General features: G+C 42.4%; 1 protein-coding gene across 1 annotated transcript in view; it reads right to left on the bottom strand.

The window, feature by feature from the left end:
* The window catches only part of si:dkey-178k16.1 (band 4.1-like protein 1), a 102,595-nt gene that overhangs the window by 66,643 nt on the left and 18,354 nt on the right, over nt 1–17,598 (bottom strand). The window contains exons 2-4 of the mRNA XM_042299921.1: nt 9,149–9,237; nt 8,747–8,914; nt 98–202 (exon numbers count right to left, since the gene is read on the bottom strand). Of these exons, the coding sequence (XP_042155855.1) occupies nt 98–202; nt 8,747–8,914; nt 9,149–9,220 (345 nt within the window). The 5' untranslated portion in view covers nt 9,221–9,237. The remainder of the gene's footprint in view (nt 1–97; nt 203–8,746; nt 8,915–9,148; nt 9,238–17,598) is intronic.

The raw sequence follows: 17,598 nt of genomic DNA, 5'->3' as shown, positions 1-17,598 counted from the left end.
GTCAAAAGGTGTGAATACTTTCTGAAGGCACTATAGGTGCCAGTAGGTGGGAGCGAGGGGGAGGGTTCTAGGTGGGAGTAAGAACGAAGATTCTGACCTTGGTGTTGTCTGTGTCATAGAACGTCAGGCCAAAGTAGTCCCTCTCCAGCAGGTTCAGATGGCCACAGACCATGTCCAGCACGGACTGCCCCCTGGCAAATTTCTGTCAAAAACACACATGATTTTAAAAACGCACACATGCGCACAACCCCCCCCCCCACACACCCCACACACCACACACACACACACACACACACACACACACACACACACACACACACACACACACACACACACACAGGAATGGTTTGGTGTTGTGGGGATTTGTCATATTCAGAAAGATACCAGTGAGTCAAGTGATATCATAATAACCTTGTACATATGCTGGATATCTCTTCTACCCTATCAGAATGAATCTCACTGCCAAAATACTGCATAGCCCATTTTTGATACAGATACAGTAACAGCGCATCTTTAAATACAGGAGCTATTTATGAATTTAAAAAAAACTTTTTGTCCGATGGTTTAGGAAATGCATCATGGAACTATTATCGTGGCTCCCTATTGGCGCAGTGATCTAAGGCACTGCATCTCAGTGCTTGAGGCATCACTACAGACCCTGGTTCAATTCCAGGCTGTATCACAACCGGCTGTGATTGGGAGTCCCATAGGGCGGTGCACAATTGGCCTAACATTGTTAGGGTTTGGCTGGGGTAGGCCGTCAATGTAAATAAGAATTTGTTCTTAACCAACTTGCCTGGTTAAATAATATATATATATATATACTATATTTATATCTATTAGATTAACTGACTAAATGAAAAATCTCATTCATCACACTATGAAAATACCATCAGCATGAAAATCCAGCCCTTCTGTTGGCTGACAGACATTTTCATGGTCCAGTACCTCCACAGCCCTGTGGGATAGGAAAGGCTAGGCAATGGCTACAAAAGGAAGGAACCGCTAGTATTTCACAGGGCCACACCTAGTTTTCACCCCTTTAGGGCTCAGAGCCGACACACTGCATGTTTCAGTGTTTCAGAGGCAGCCTTGGCAGATGCTGTCTACACACACACACACACACACACACACACACACACACACACACACACACACACACACACACACACACACACACACAACACACTCGTCTCCCGGGAAACCTGGCTCCTACGGCGACAGTGCAACCAAGCAGCTGTTACCATGGAAACAGAAGTAATAGGTTCCTTTTCTTTTTGTCTGTGCTCTGTCTTGTGAATGGTGGGGCACATGGCTTTGTTATACTCCTTTAAAGAAAACTGGTACAGTAGCCATTACCTTGCAAAATTATTAATGAAACATAAATTAAATATTAATGAAACATTAAACATAACCTGGCCTTTAATCAAAGAAATGCTGTGGTACCAGTCTGGCGAAATACAGCAACCACAAGCGAGTGAGGGAGCGATTAACGTAGTGGCTGCTGAGAAATTTTGGAGTGTATTGGATTTTCGAACTAAATTAAATTGCAACACACATTTTAGGTGGTCCCCCCAAGCATTGCAACTAAGCTGTTGATGAGATTTTGCTCCCGTCCCAATTGCCTCCAATCACATTTCTGCCACACTAGTTCTATGGGCTGATTGCATTAGAAGCCATTTGGCGTAATCCTGGAAATCCATTTTAGAGACTGTATGGTCCATGCAAACACGATGAAGGGAGACAGTATCTCGGTATGGGCTAATAGCTAGTCTCAGAGAGAGTGTTGAGTTAAGTAGTGATAAGATTGATCAAGTAAGAAAGGCTAAGAAAGGCTATACTGGACAACAGTATAGAATAGAATATTAAAAACAGGCCTTTTCAAGTTTAGGCAAAACTCCTTCTCTTTTATAAACATTCATTAATTCAAGAAATGTGGTGGGAAATTAATATCCAGTTAAGCATTTTTTTTCACATTTTATTGTCTTCTTAATTAAATTACTATAATAAAAAATGGGTTTATCTTGTATTCTTCGAGAGCAAAAGGAGTAGTGTGTGGTGATGGTAACCAGTTTTGATTGGCTACGGCCCAAGGTATCATAGCCTTCCTACTGTACCTGCGTTGTTCCACTAGTAGAGTGCCTTTTGGGGACTGTCATTTGGGTTTAACAAATTAATACAATTATTTCACCTAATTTTAAGATTCTGTCATAAAGAGCACATGTTCAACTTCATAAGAAACATGTTATCACATCTCAACTACTGTAGTAAATGCCAAGTAGGTGCCAATGAAAGTAACAGAGTTGACCATAACAGGGTTGATGTTTCCATCTTAAATCAGCCATGAATCCTGTTGTGACAGGGTGAATGGAAGCTCGTTGTGTGCAAATGAATGCAAGCTTTACAAAAAAAAAAAAATGTAAAAAAAACATCGCGCCTATCTACTGTATCTTTAGGTAACGGGGTTGGTATGTTATGCTCGACACGCTCAGTGTTCCACCACAAAACCCCAGAAAATGTCCAAAGAATAGAACCACCTGCCTTTACACTAAGATTTGACTATTATTTCAATGTTTCTTTTGAAAAAAATATTTTAAAAAGGAATTTCAACATATTAAAATGAGAGTTCTGTTCACATAACAGGGTTAATCACTAATCAATTAATCACTAATCACATGAAATAAATAATCATCTTCAAAAATCCTGATAAAGAAAAGATGTACATTTTCCCACCAATTGTGTTTTCATCAAACTGACATGTTGCGGAAAAAACACTGTGCGTGATGATGTAGTGCACATAAAAGGCACTTTTCCCTTATGTTTTCATGTACAGAATAAAAATCAAAAGCATTTAACTTTACTGGTGGTTTTGTAACAAAAAATGGTGCGTTAAATATAGGGCTGAGAATTGCCAGAGACCTCCCGATACGATATTATCACGATACTTTGGTGCCGATATGGTATGTATTGCGATTCTCAAGATTCTATATGTATTGTGATTCGATACTGTAACAGTTCTTTAGGTGAAGGAGAGTCAGACCAAAATGCGGCGTGGCTATTGCGATCCATGTTTAATCAAACAAAGTAAACACGAATCAAAATACAAAAACAATAAACGTAACACGAAACAGCCTAATACTGGTGCAAAGTAACACAGAGAGAGAACAAGGACAATCACCCACAAAAACCCAACACCAAACAGGCTACCTAAATATGGTTCCCAATCAGAGACAATGACGAACACCTGCCTCTGATTGAGAACCATATCAGGCCATACATAGAACTAGACAAACTAGACATGTAACATAGAATGCCCACTCAGCTCACACCCTGACCAACATAACATAGAAACATACAAAGCAAACTATGGTCAGGGTGTGACAGATACTGTGATTTTATTGCGATTCAATGTTCCAAACATATTACTCACCATATGTCTGTTGCAGAGGGACAAGAGAGAGCCATGACAAAACTAGTTTAAGGTCAACAGTGTAACCTGAACTGAACTCTCATTTTAACATGGTAAATAAAAGTGCTGAAAACAAATTGGCTCCCTATTTAAAAAGAAGATGGGAAACAAGCTATGAAGGAAAAATACAGGAGTTTTGTACAGCCAACTAGCACAAAAATAATAATATTATTATTGTGATATGTAACTGTATCGATTTTTTCCCCCATCACTAGTTAAATAACGAATGTGCCAGCTCTGGTCTTGGCATGTGATCTCCAGCCTATAGCTTTCAGATAGGCTACAGTGCGGGTAGGCTAGCCTATATGATGGTTAAGAGTGAGGTCATTTTCACTTGTCAAACGGCAGCTGAGTATCAATTATCATGTCACCTGAATAAGACCCTCAATATTTATTGGATAGGAGCATCAATCACTTTCACCACCCTATGAAGTTATTTATAACTTATTTCATCTGTAGCCTAATAAACTGCATGCTTTCCCAAGTCGTGGTGGAAGGACAACACAACATACAGTATCGTCGCGTGACTCCAAGTTTACTTCGATATGATGATTGTTTGCGCATAATGCCGTTTTCCACCACCATTTCTCAAACAATACATTTTACCGACACAAAAAGATCTCACCATGTGAACTAACAAATTGTCTGTTGACATTTAGGAAATTGCACCGACATTTCCTGTTTCCATCACCCCAGTCGGTTTTATGCGTCAGGTAATTCATCCGCATGAAATGGTTGGATGGAAACTTGGTTAGTGATGGTGAAAACTTGGAGAAATGTTGGTGTAAAGTGGGTTTAAATCCTAGAAGTCGGGAAACATGATGAGTGACATTTCAAAATGCACATTTTTGGCATGAGCAAGTGTTAATTCATATTAAAAATCGGATTTATTTCATTTTTACTTGTGGTTCATATTAAAGTGCAGTTAATTTAATATAACAGGCTTTTAAAATCTAATATTGGTGCACAATTTCTAAAATATCAAAGGAACGCAAAAGGCACTCTAGTTGTGGAACGGCCCAATTCCTTGAACTGGCCTGATCAACAGTTGCTTCATCTGTCTATGATGTGTGGTCTATGTCTGTTAAGAAGAGAAACTGGTTGGAATGAGAAAAGGCAGGCAGGCCGGTCTAATAATTATTGTATCAATTGTATGGCTTGAGGTTAGAGATTTAACAAGGTAAATGCACTGTACTTAATCAATATCAGCAATGTTAAGCACCAAAGATCAATAAGAAAGTGGTGTGGATTTCTTGTTGGTGTATACCATTAAGGCACAGTTCTTCATCGTACATCATTATACATTACACCCTGGGGCGGCAGGGTAGCCTAGTGGTTAGAGCATTGGGCTAGTAACCGAAAGGTTGCAAGTTGACAAGGCACAAATCTGTCGTTCTGCCCCTGGACAAGGCAGTTCACAGTTCCTAGGCCGTCATTGTAAATAAGAATTTGTTCTTAACTGACTTGCCTAGTTAAATAAAGGTTTCCAAATGAGTTTTGAGGATGTCCCTATAGGAGAACTCTTTTTGGTTCCAGGTAGAACCTTTTGGGTTCCATGAGGTTTCTGCATAGAATCCAAAAGAGTTCTACCTGGAACCAAAAAGGGTTGTTCAAAGGGTTCTCCTATGGGAACAGCCGAAGAAGCCTTTTTGGTTCTAGATAGCACCTTTTTTCTAAGAGTGTACATTAATGTGCCTGGAGATTTGTACAATATTCATATGCTTCACCCACACCAAACCATCCCTGCCCAACTTCACAAACACACACACACACACACACACACACACACACACACACACACACTCTCTCTCTCTCTCTCTCTCTCTCTCTCTCTCTCTCTCTCTCTCTCTTCTCATCTATTTTCTCCTTGGTCGTACAAACCTACTAAAACGTCAACTGTATAGATTTCCTATCCTTTAACTGAATGCTTCTGATGTCACTGCAGAAGATGAGAGATGGTCGAGGTTGGGGGTGGATATGGGAAACCTCTAGTACATCCACCAACATATTCCCCCCTATACAAATAGGCCTCATTATATTTCTAAATTAAAATCAAAATTACTAGCCTATACTTGTGCCGAATGTGCTGCAACAGAATCACCTGTCTTTACAATGATTTGAAAGATGTGCGTAATTCCAGTCCATATACAGTGCATTCGGAAAGTATTCAGTCTCTAGGGAGGTGACTAAGAACCCGATGGTCACTTTGACAGAGCTCCAGAGTTCCTCTGTGGAGATGGGAGATCCAACCATCTCTGTAGCACCAATCAGGCCTTTATGGTAGAGTGGCCAGATGGAAGCCACTGCTCAATACACGGCACATGACAGCCCACTTGGAGTTTCCCAAAAGGCACCTAAAGGACTCTCAGATCATGAGAAACAAGATTCTCTGGTCTGATGAAACCAAGATTGAACTATTTGGCCTGAATGCCAAGTGTCACGTCTGGAGGAAACCTGCCACCATCCCTACGGTGAAGCATGGTGGTGGCAGCATCATGCTGTGGGGATGTTTTTCAGTGGCAGGTACTGGGAGACTAGTAAGCATTGAGGGAAAGATGAGCGGTGCAAAGTAGAGAAAGAACCCGATCGAACATCTCTGGAGAGACCTGAAATTATCTGTGCAGCAACGCTCCCCATCCAACCTGACAGAACTTGAGAGGATCTGTAGAGAAGAATGGGAGAAACTCCCCAAATACAGGTGCCAAGCTTGTAGTGTCATATCCAAGACGACTAGAGGATGTAATCACTGCCAAAGGTGCTTCAACAAAGTACTAGTAGATCAGGGGTGGGCAAACTTTTTGGCTCGATTGGGGAGAAAAATAATAATAATTATGTCTCGCGGGCCGGATTGAAGTGCCCGCGGGCCATACTTTGCCCCCCCCCCTTAAAGTTGAGGGTCTGAATACTTATGTAAATGTAATATTTCAGTATATACAGTATCAGTCAAAAGTTTGGACATACCTACTCATTCAAGGATTTTCTTTATTTTTAATATTTTCTACATTGTAGCTTTTTTGGTTACTACATGATTCCATATGTGTTATTTCATATTTTTGATGTCTTCACTATTATTATACTATGTAGAAAATAGTAAAAAATTAAGAAAAACCCTGGAATGAGAAGGTGTGTCAAATTGTATACTCTTTTATATATTTAACTAGGCAAGTCAGTTAAAAACCTATTCTTATTTACAATAACAACCTACAACGGCCAAACTCGGACAACGCTGGGCCAATTGTGCACCGCCCTATGGGACATCCAATCACAGCCGTTTGTGATACTGTCTGGATTCAAACCAGGTTGGTCTGTAGCAACGCTTCTAGCACTGAGATGCAGTGTCTTAGACCACTGCGCCACTTGGGAGCCCAAAGTAATGGTACTGTATATATATTTTGATTTATTTGCAAAACAATTCTAAAAAACTTTTTTTTTTAAGTAACGTAAAAAGTAACGTAAAAAATTTGGGGGGAATACTTTCCGAATGCACTGTATTAGAGTATAATAGAATACAGTACAGTAATACAGTTCACACTTAAAAATATTAGTCTCTTAAACATTTGCCTGCTTGTTTAATTTATTTACCCAAGAGAGCATAGAGCTAGCTACATCTATGGGCTTTTATGTTTTTCTGTTTTGCGTAATGTGCAGTAGATTTATCATATACAGAATGTATTGGATAATGGCACAATCATTTGGGCTTTTTCTGGCTTGGGCTCATTAAATGTTGTTAATGTAGAGATCATAAAATGTATTTAATATATGGGTCATCGGGCTCAGGTAGCATCAGGTTTGAATTTTCATGCTGATCAAAGCTCTAATCAAATCCAGACATAATTATATATATTTTTATGCTATTGAATGACACTTCCGGTTTTGGCTGGAAATACCAGGTTACCCAGAAGAAAAGTGACTTATTCTGACTTATTCTCGGGATGGAACATTTGTAAAATATTCAAACCTAGTGTGTGTGTGTGTGTGTGTGTGTGTGTGTGTGTGTGTGTGTGTGTGTGTGTGTGTGTGTGTGTGTGTGTGTGTGTGTGTGTGTGTGTGTGTGTGTGTGTGTGTGTGTGTGTGAGTGTGAGTGTGTGTGTGTGAGAGAGAGAGAGAGAGAGAGAGAGAGGAATAGGACACTGAATCAAGAGGTCCATTGATATGGGAGGGCTGTAAGTAGCAGCCTCAGAAAACACATCCTGTCTTAGTGAACCTTGTGTTCAAGTAAAATCAGAACTCTCTTACTCATCCTATACATAAATATCACTAATTAAGAAAAAGTCTTTGTGATTGTCTCCACCCCCCTACAAGGTGTTGCCCATCTTCCCTATTATCCCCTGTGTATTTATGCCTGTGTTCTCTGTTTGTATGTTGCCAGTTCGTCTTGTTTTTCAAGTCAACCAGCATTTTTATCTCAGCCCCTGCTTTTCCCAGTCTCTCTTTTTCTCACCCTCCTGGTTTTGACCCTTGCCTGCCCTGACTCTGAGCCCGCCTGCCTGACCATTCTGCCTGACCCTGAGCCTGCCTGCCGATCTGTACCTTTGCCCCACCTCTGGATTATTGACCTCTGCCTACCCTGACCCTGAGTCTGCCTGCCGTCCGGTACTGGTGCCCCACCTCTGGTTTACTGACCCCTGCCTGCCTTGACCTGTCTATTGCCTGCCCCCGTTGGATTATTAAACCATTGTTAATTCGACATTGTCTGCATCTGGGGGCAGCAGGGTAGCCTAGTGGTTAGAGCGGTGGACTAGCAACCAGAAGGTTGCAAGTTCAAACCCCCAAGCTGACAAGGTACAAATCTGTCATTCTGCCCTTGAACAGGCAGTTAACCCACTCTTCCTAGGCTGTCATCAAAATAAGAATTTGTTCTTAACTGCCTTGCCTAGTTAAATAAAGGTTCAAAAAATAACTACAACCTTTGCTAGAAGCTAATGAGCTCCAGGCAGTGCACATAGATAGAGGTGTGTTTGCAGCAACTTGGATATAACTTGTTAATGTCTACAAATCAGCATGTTTGATTTAGCATTTGAACACTACAAGGGACAGATTGCTTTGGAACTGGCACTATCCTTATTCTTGAAGCATTACCAAACATGCTATGATGCCGCCTAAAATAATTTCTTTCACAGAATTGAAATCTGGTCTAGTGATTAGCCCTAGTCATGGTCAATCCTGTCTTTGCCCCTAAACTCTCTATCTCCCTGTCTGATTTCAACTTTGTTACAAAAAAAGGGGACCAAAACATTTTTAAATAAAAAAAGATTTGAAATCCCATATAGTAAATACCTCTACTCCAGTTTCATACTCTGAGCCGTCAAGTAGGGAGATTTTGACAGGAACGGTTTTGGGGCGTTTGGAAGATTTCTGGGGGGATTTTGATGCTTTGCTGGGGGTCTTCTCTGAGCTGTCATCCATGTCCCCATGATGGTCATCTGACGTCTTACTGTCATGATCCTTAGGATAAGTGAAAAGTTTCAAATAAGACGTCATAAACCACAAATTATTGACTTAGTAACCAAGCCAATGTATGAAATCTCAAAACATAATAACCACAAAAGGCATACGATACAATGCAAACTGCATAATATTCAAAGATTGGCTCCATTTTATGATATACTGTGTTTTGTAGGTTTAATGCAATGTGAAGTGCAAAATGATACACGACTGTGAGTCTTGCAGCTCTCCAACCTGATTGGTCCTCCTGACATCACCCTCCATGGTACTCTTCATCTCCATGGGCAATCCCTTTTCTGTGGTCATGGTAATGGAATGCAATCCTGAAACAATAAATTAACAGAAACATAAAGTCAGCAGTCTTCTGATGTCCACATCCCAAGACCAGCATGACATATTACCTATAGTGGGTGAACCCAGCCTGCCTATTACACACTCACACATATACCCTACCCATCACACTCTTCCCTACCCCTTGCAAAATCCGAAACCTCCCCAATGTTGTTGAAGTCACCATCCTGCGACACAGTGGCAATTACTGGCCACAAAATGAATATCCAACAATGTCACATCTAATTTTCTTCTTAACTGACGGCTATTGTGGTTGCTTCAATTAGGCTCTGGCTGCAATCACTAAGTGCTTTTTACGTCAAAAGCGATGTGTCCTCACTGTAATAGCAGAGTTGAGCAGAGCCTCTCTCAGGAGCTGTCTGCATGAAGAACGTTCACTTTAGGAGGCTCTCCCTGATGCTAGCAAAGACATAGAATAAATTACATCAGCAAGAGAGCCCTGCGGCATAGCGGAAGACAGCAGAGAGAGAGAGAGAGAGGGAGAGAGAGAGTACAGGGAACGTGACAACAATTTTATTAGAGGGGTAGAGAAAGAGAGAGAGAGAGAGCGAGACAGATGAGCTTTGTCATGTGAAGGTGACCACTCGCTCTCTGAGAATAATCTGATTTGTACTCTTAAACAGAAGTTCCGCCCCTCACGATTAAAAATAGCTGACATTCTTAGAGAGCTCAATTATCTTTCAGATAACAGCCACATAATGTAGCTCTATTATCAGGGGGCAAAGGGTGTCCGCTCCAAGTTTTCTTCTGCTTCAGCTGTTGTCTTTGAAGATATGGGGAATAGGACTTTGACAACTACTTCTACCCCAGTGATGGTAATGCAGTACTTATTACAACCCTTTATGTAATTTAGTTATTTTATGACAGTGTTTCCCAAAAGGTTAGTTGTTGTTATCTTACATTTACGTAATGTAGCAGATACTCTTATCCAGAGAAACTTACAGTAGTGAGTGCATAAATGTTCATATCTGTCCCCCGTGGGAATCAAATCCACAACACTGGTGTTGCAAGTGCCATGCTCTACCAACTGAGCCAGACAGGAGCTACACTAGATAACCAAAAATATGTGGACACCTGCTCGTTGAACATCTCATGCCAAAATCATGGGCATTAATATGGGTAGGCTTTCCACAAGATGTTGGAACATTGCTGCGGGGACTTGCTTCCATTCAGCCACAAGAGCATTAATTAGTGAGGTCGGGCACTGATGTTGGGCGATTAGGCCTGGCTCGCAGTCAGCGTTCCAATTCATCCCAAAGGTGTCCGACGGGGCTGAGGTCAGGGCTCTGTGCAGGCCAGTTCTTCCGCACCGATCTCAACAAACCATTTCTGTATGGACCTCGCTTTGTGCACAGGGGCATTGTCATGCTGGAACCGGAAAGGGCCTTGCCAAAACTATTGCCACAAAGTCAGAAGCACAGAAACGACTAGAATATCATTGTATGTTGTAGCGTTAAGATTTCCCTTCAATGGAACTAAAGGGCCTAGCCCGAACCATGAAAAACAGCCCCAGACAATTATTCCTCCACCACCAAACATTACAGTTGGCACTATGCATTCGGGCAGGTAGCGTTCTCCTGGCATCTGCCAAACCCAAATTCGTCCGTCGGACTGCCAGATGGTGAAGCGTGATTAATCACTCCAGAGAACATGTTTCCACTGCTCCAGAGTCCAATGGTGGCGAGCTGTACACCACTCCAGCCGACCCTTGGCATTGTGCATGTTGATCTTAGGCTTGTGTGCGGCTGCTCGTCCATGGAAACTCATTTCATGAAGCTCCCGACAAATAGTTATTGTGCTGATGTTGCTTCCAGAGACAGTTTGGAACTCGGTAGTGAGTGTTACAACCGAGGACAGATGATTTTTACACGCTATATGCTTCAGCTCGTGTGGCCTACCATTTCGCGGATGAGCCGTTGTTTCTCCTGGACGTTTCCACTTCACAATAACAGCACTTCCAGTTGACTGGGGCAGCTCTAGCAGGGCAGAAATGTGACAAACTGACTTGTTGGAAAGGTGGCATCATATGACGGTGCCACGTTTGAAAGTCACTAAGCGCTTCAGTAAGGCCATTCTCCTGCCAATGTTTGTCTATGGAGATTGCATGTCTGGGTGCTCGATCTTAAACACCTATCAGCAATGGGTGTTCCTGAAATAGCGGAATCCACTAACTTGAAGGGGTGTTGAAGGGGTATATAGTGTAAGTAAGTCATAAGAAAATGCTATAATATTTAGGTTGGTCACACAGTTCAAAAACGTGAAACAAGTAAAGCATATAGTATACAGTAATAATACTTTACGAACAACAGACAACTACGATGTCTGGCCATTGTAGCCAACTTGATAACAATATACTGACTTCCTACTAACATCTGAATTTAAGCCTTTTGTTGTCTTAGAATAGGCTACATTTGCCAGTCTGGTTATCCTACTTCAAAAGTATTTCCAGGTAGGCCTATCTATCCATAGAAGGAGAATGTGCACATAAAAGACTCAAGATGTAAAAAGTGAATCATGCAACCATAATATTCAATTTGGGATTGGGAGGTGTGCAGAGCTCATTCTCTTACAGGACTGAAGTAGCCAGCGGCACAGTTATAATCTCATAGTCTCATTGAGGATAATTGTCACGTGTGCCCCCTCTCCGGTCTCAAGGTCACCAGCCTGCTCATTATGGTGCACACCTGTCACCATCGTTATGCGCACCTGTGCGTCATCAGCCTCACCTGGACTCCATCACTTCCCTGATTACCTTCCCTATATATGTCACTCCCTTTGGTTCCTTCCCCAGGGGTTATTGTTTCCATTCCTGGGTCATGTCTGTGCATTATGGTTGTTTCATTTATTTATTAATACATTCACTCCCTGAACTTGCTTCCTGACTCTCAGTGCACATCGTTACAGAATAACACCTCACCGAAGGGAAGCATCAAGCAAGTGTTTTTTTAATATTTATTTTTTGTTTTGGTAGGAATGATGTTGGGTCCGGGAGCCGCAACAGGCTCTCATACCTCAGCCGGATCGCCAGGCTCCCCTGCCTCAGCCGGCTCGTCTGGCTTTCATGCCTTCGCCGGATCGCCAGGCTCCCCTGCTTCCATCGGCTCGTCAGGCTCTCATGCCTCAGCTGGATCGCCAGGCTACTCTGTCTCAACCGGTCTGTCAGGTTCCCGTGCCCCAGCCGGCGACAGGTTCCCGCGCATCAGCAGGGGTGACCGGTCCGCTTCTGATCCCCGAGATCGTCCCTTTAGTTGGCGTCCTGCGGATGGAGCCGAACGCACCGGGGAGGGGGTCCCGTCACATATGCTCTCACTCCGGCGTTCTAGGTCGCCATGCTCCTGCGTCTCAGCTGGACAAACAGGTTTCCCGTGCCTCAGCATAGGTGACCAGTCCACTCCTGATCCCCGGGATCGTCATTTTGATCGGCATCCTGCGGCATGTCGGGGAGGCGGTACTATCACGTGTGCTCCCTCGCCGGTCTCTAGGCCACCAGCCTGCTCTTTATGGTGCACACCTGTCACCATCGTTACGAGCACCTGCGCGTCATCAGACTCACCTGGACTCAATCACTTCGCTGATTGCCTTCCCTATATATGTCATTCAAACAGAAATTTGCATCCTGTAGCACTAATTCCAATAGGTTTGGGACACTGTAAAGTCCATGGAGAATAAGAGCACTCCTCCCAGCTGCCCACTGCACTGAGGCTATGAAACACTGTCACCGCCGATAAATTGACGATAGAGAATTTCAATAAGCATCTTTCTACGGCTGACCATGCTTTCCACCTGGCTACCCTACCCCGGCCAACAGCTCTGCACCCCCCCACAGCAACTTGCCCTAACCCCCCCATGCTTCTCCTTCACCCAAATTCAGTTAGCTGATGTTCAGAAAGAGCTCCAAAATCTGGACTCCTACAAATCAGCTAGGCTGGACAATCTGGACCCTCTCTTTCTAAAATCATCCTCAAAGCCAACACCTCCTTTGGCCGCCTTTCCTTCCAGTTCTCTGCTGCCAATGACTGGAACAAATTGCAAAAATCACTGAAGCTGGAGACTTATATCTCCCTCACTAACTTTAAGCATCAGCTGTCAGAGCAGCTTACCGATCACCGCACCTGTACACAGCCTATCTGTAAATAGCCCACCCAACTACCTCATCCCCATATTGTTATTTATTTTTCTTGCTCTTTTGCACCCCAGTATCTCTACTTGCACATCATCTGCACATCTATCACTCCAGTGTTAATGCAAAATTGTAATTATTTCGCCAATATTGCCTTTCCTCCGTAATCTTATTTATTGCCTTGCCTCCCTACTCTTACTACATTTGCACACACTGTACATAGATTTTTCTATTGTGTTATTCACTGTATGTTTGTTTATCCCATGTGTAACTCTGTTGTTTTTGTTACACTCCTTTGCTTTATCTTGGCCAGGTCACAGTTGTAAATGAGAACTTGTTCTCAAGTGGCCTACTTGGATAAATAAAGGATAAATAAAACTCCCTTTGGTTCCTTCCCCAGGTGTTACTGTATCTGTTCCTGGGTCATGTCGGTGAATTGTTTGTGTTACGTGTTTGTTTCATTTATTTATTAAAACACTCACTCCCTGAAGTTGCTTCCCGACACTCAGCACACATCGTTACAATAATCTATGTTGTAGGGCCGTGTCACGCCCTGGTCGAAGTATTATTGTGTTTGTCTTTATTTAGTTGGTCAGGCCGGGGTGTGACATGGGTTTATTGTGGTGTGTTTTGTCTTGGGGTTTTGTTAGTTATTGGGTGTGTGGCTTAGTGGAGGTATCTAGCAAAGTCTATGGCTGTCTGGAGTGGTTCTCAATCAGAGGCAGGTGTTTATCGTTGTCTCTGATTGGGAACCATATTTAGGCAGCCATATTCTTTGAGTGTTTTGTGGGTGATTGTTCCTGTCTTTGTGTTTGCACCAGATAGGGCTGTTTCGGTTTTCACATTTCTTTATTTTGTACTTTCTTCATGTATAGTTTTTCCTTCATTAAAATATCATGAATCATCATCACGCTGCATTTTGGTCCGATCCTTGTTCCACCTCTTCGTCAGAGGAGGAGATAGAAGAAAGCCGTTACAGGCCGTCCACGACTCCAAAACATAATGGTCGACCAAGAGTCGTCTGTTTTAAAACGTGTATTTTTCCAAACATCCTACGTGTTTTAATTAGGGTTGCAAAGGGTCGGAAACTTTCCGGGAAATTTCTGGAATTTTCCCAGGAAATTAAGCCCAGGAATTTGGGGAATTTACTTCAATTCATCAAAAAAGTTAGTTTATAACAATTAACCTTTTTTTGTGGGATACACAAGGCATTTCTAGGTCTTGTGGCATATTTTGGTTAAACTTTCCCCAATTCAATGGAATCGCAACCCTGTGCATGCACAGTGCATTCTTCCATCACATGTGCAGTGCACTCTTCCATCTCATGTACAGCTGATTCTCAGGATCATGCACACTAATGAGATGCTATTGAGCCAGCACTGTCTGAGCCAAGGACTATATGCTTTCTGGTAAGTTTTGATTACAATACTGGGTAAGGGTATATTTTAAATGACATATTTTTTTGTTAACTAGTAAATAGTAGCCTACAGCAGTGTGTTTAGATCATTTCTAACTTGTTAACAATTCCTGCTACCATGTGGGTTTTAACTTGCTTGAGCCTGCTAACTGAGGAGTGTCAATTCACCTGTTTCCATACATGTTTAATTTAAAAACATTTATCTTACAAAGGAATTGCTTAATCTAACTGCGTAACTATTTATCTGTACATGGAATTGTATTTGTAATCTTTATGGGAAAATGCCACTGGCACTATCTGATGTGTGGAGACATTTCACTGCAGCTAATGTAGAAGGAAAAGCTGTGTACATTTGCAAATACTGTGCCAAATCATATGTGAAGAATGCAACAAAGATGCAGAATCATCTGGCAAAGTGCATAAAGCTCCCTAAGCGCTCACAACAAGCAACCTCAGACAAAAGTCCCTCTACTTCTATTTGAGGTGCAAATGATGAATCAGACACCTTATCGACAGCAACAGCTCATGGTCCTCCTGGAATCAGAAGTTTTGTTTTTTTTACTCAATAGAGGAACATTGTCAGAAAAATGCTGATGAATGTCTTGCTAGAGCTGTGTATGCAACTGGATCACCTCTGATGCTCACAGGCAATGTGTATTGGAAGGGATCTGAATGTTCTTCGCCCAGCATACACCCCTCCAACCAGACATGTTTTATCTACTCATTTGCTGGATGCAGAGTTCAACAGAGTTCAAGTGAAAGTCAAGCAAATCATAGTGAAAGCAGACTGTATTGCAATCATCTCTGATGGGTGGTCAAATGTTCGTGGGCAAGGAATAATTAACTACATCATCTCCACCCGTCAACCACTATTCTACAAGAGCACAGACACAAGGGACAACAGACACACTGGTCTCTACATTGCAGATGGGCTGAAGGCAATCATCAATGACCTTGGACCACAGAAGGTATTTGCACTGGTGACAGACAACGCTGCAAACATGAAGGCTGCTTAGTCTAAAGTGGAGGAGTCCTACTCACACATCACACCCATTGGCTGTGCTGCTCATGCATTGAATTTGCTCCTCAAGGACATCATGGCACTGAAAACAATGGATTCACTCTGCAAGAGAGCCAAGGAAATAGTTAGGTGTGTGAATGGTCATCAAGTTATAGCAGCAATCTACCTCACCAAGCAAAGTGAGAAGAATAAGAGCACCACATTGAAGCTGCCCAGTAACACCCATTGGGGTGGTGTTGCCATCATATTTGACAGTCTCCTGGAGGGGAAGGAGTCTCTCCAAGAAATGGCCATATCACAGTCTGCCGATATGGACAGCCCCATCGAGAGGATCCTCCTGGATTATGTATTTTGGAAGAGATTGGTAAGCAGCCTGAAACTCCTGAAACCTATTGAAGTAGCCATTGCACGGATTTAGGGAGACAATGCCATCCTGTCTGATGTTCAGACTCTGCTTGCAGATGTAAGAGAAGAAATCCGTACTGCCCTGCCCACTTCACTGTTGCTCCAAGCAGAGGAAACTGCAGTTCTGAAATACATCAAAAAGCTTGAAGACTTCTGCCTGAAGCCCGTACACGCCGCAGCGTACATGTTGAACCCCAAGTATGCTGGCAAGAGCATCCTGTCTGGTGCAGAGATCAACAAGGCCTATGGTGTTATCACTACCGTGTCTGGCCACCTTGGCCTGGATGATGGCAAGGTTCTTGGCAGTCTGGTGAAGTACACTTCTAAGCAAGGGCTTTGGGATGGAGATGCAATATGGCAGTCGTGCCAACATATCTCATCAGCCACCTGGTGGAAGGGACTTTGTGGATCTGAGGTTGTTTCCCCTGTTGCCTCCATCATCCTCAAAATCCCACCAACATCAGCCACCTCAGAGCGCAACTAGTCCTTGTTTGGGAACACACACACCAAAGCACGCAACAGGCTGACCAATACAAGGGTTGAAGAATTGGTGGCCATCTGGGCAAATTTGAGGTTTTTGAGCCTGACAACGAGCCATCCTCAACAGGGTTGGAAAGTGACAGTGAAGATGAGGCCTCAGAGTCTGATGTTCAAGAGGTGGACATTGAGGAGGTCCAGGGAGAAGACATGGAAGCCTGAGAGGAAGACAAACAAAGCTTTAGTTTCTAGACTATCATTTAACAGATGTATGTTGAAAATGTTTTTGGGGGATGCGATGGATCATTGGGGATCATTCAATATTCCCTTTCTTTTGTTGTTCAGTGAAATCATCCCATGTGAAGAGTCAACTCATTTAATTAAAGTTCAATTCGTAACTAAATTGTTTTTTTAGTTCTATTGGAAGGATTTAATCATTTGCAATTATGTCTATTTATGATAAGGTAAATGGTTTATGTTTATGTCTCCATATGATATGGTAATGCAAATATCCAATGCAAAAAACATCTACATTTAAATGGTATTCATATTAATTTGCATATATTTCCGTTAATTCCCATATATTCCCACGGAAAGTTTCCACCTCTGAATATTCCCCAAAACGTGCAACCCTAGTTTTAATCAAATCAACTATATTCACTGAGCTTGTCTGATGCTTTAAGCACATTGTTTGATTAAATCATTAAGACACACAAATGACTAGAGGGAGTCCGACCACCACAGTGTTTATCACAGCCATTTCTGACGGCAAAGATCTGTTTCCCAAAATACATCATTTGTTTAGGAAAACATTCCATATTCCTTCAAATCTTGATCTCTTTCCATAACATAAAGAACGCATCATGTGACCAATGTGGCCTGACCTATAGCAT

The sequence above is a fragment of the Oncorhynchus tshawytscha genome, linkage group LG16 (genome assembly GCF_018296145.1).
Source record: "Oncorhynchus tshawytscha isolate Ot180627B linkage group LG16, Otsh_v2.0, whole genome shotgun sequence".
In the NCBI taxonomy this organism is placed as follows: Eukaryota; Metazoa; Chordata; class Actinopteri; order Salmoniformes; family Salmonidae; genus Oncorhynchus; species Oncorhynchus tshawytscha.
This window is presented reverse-complemented; position numbering and strand designations above follow the sequence as displayed.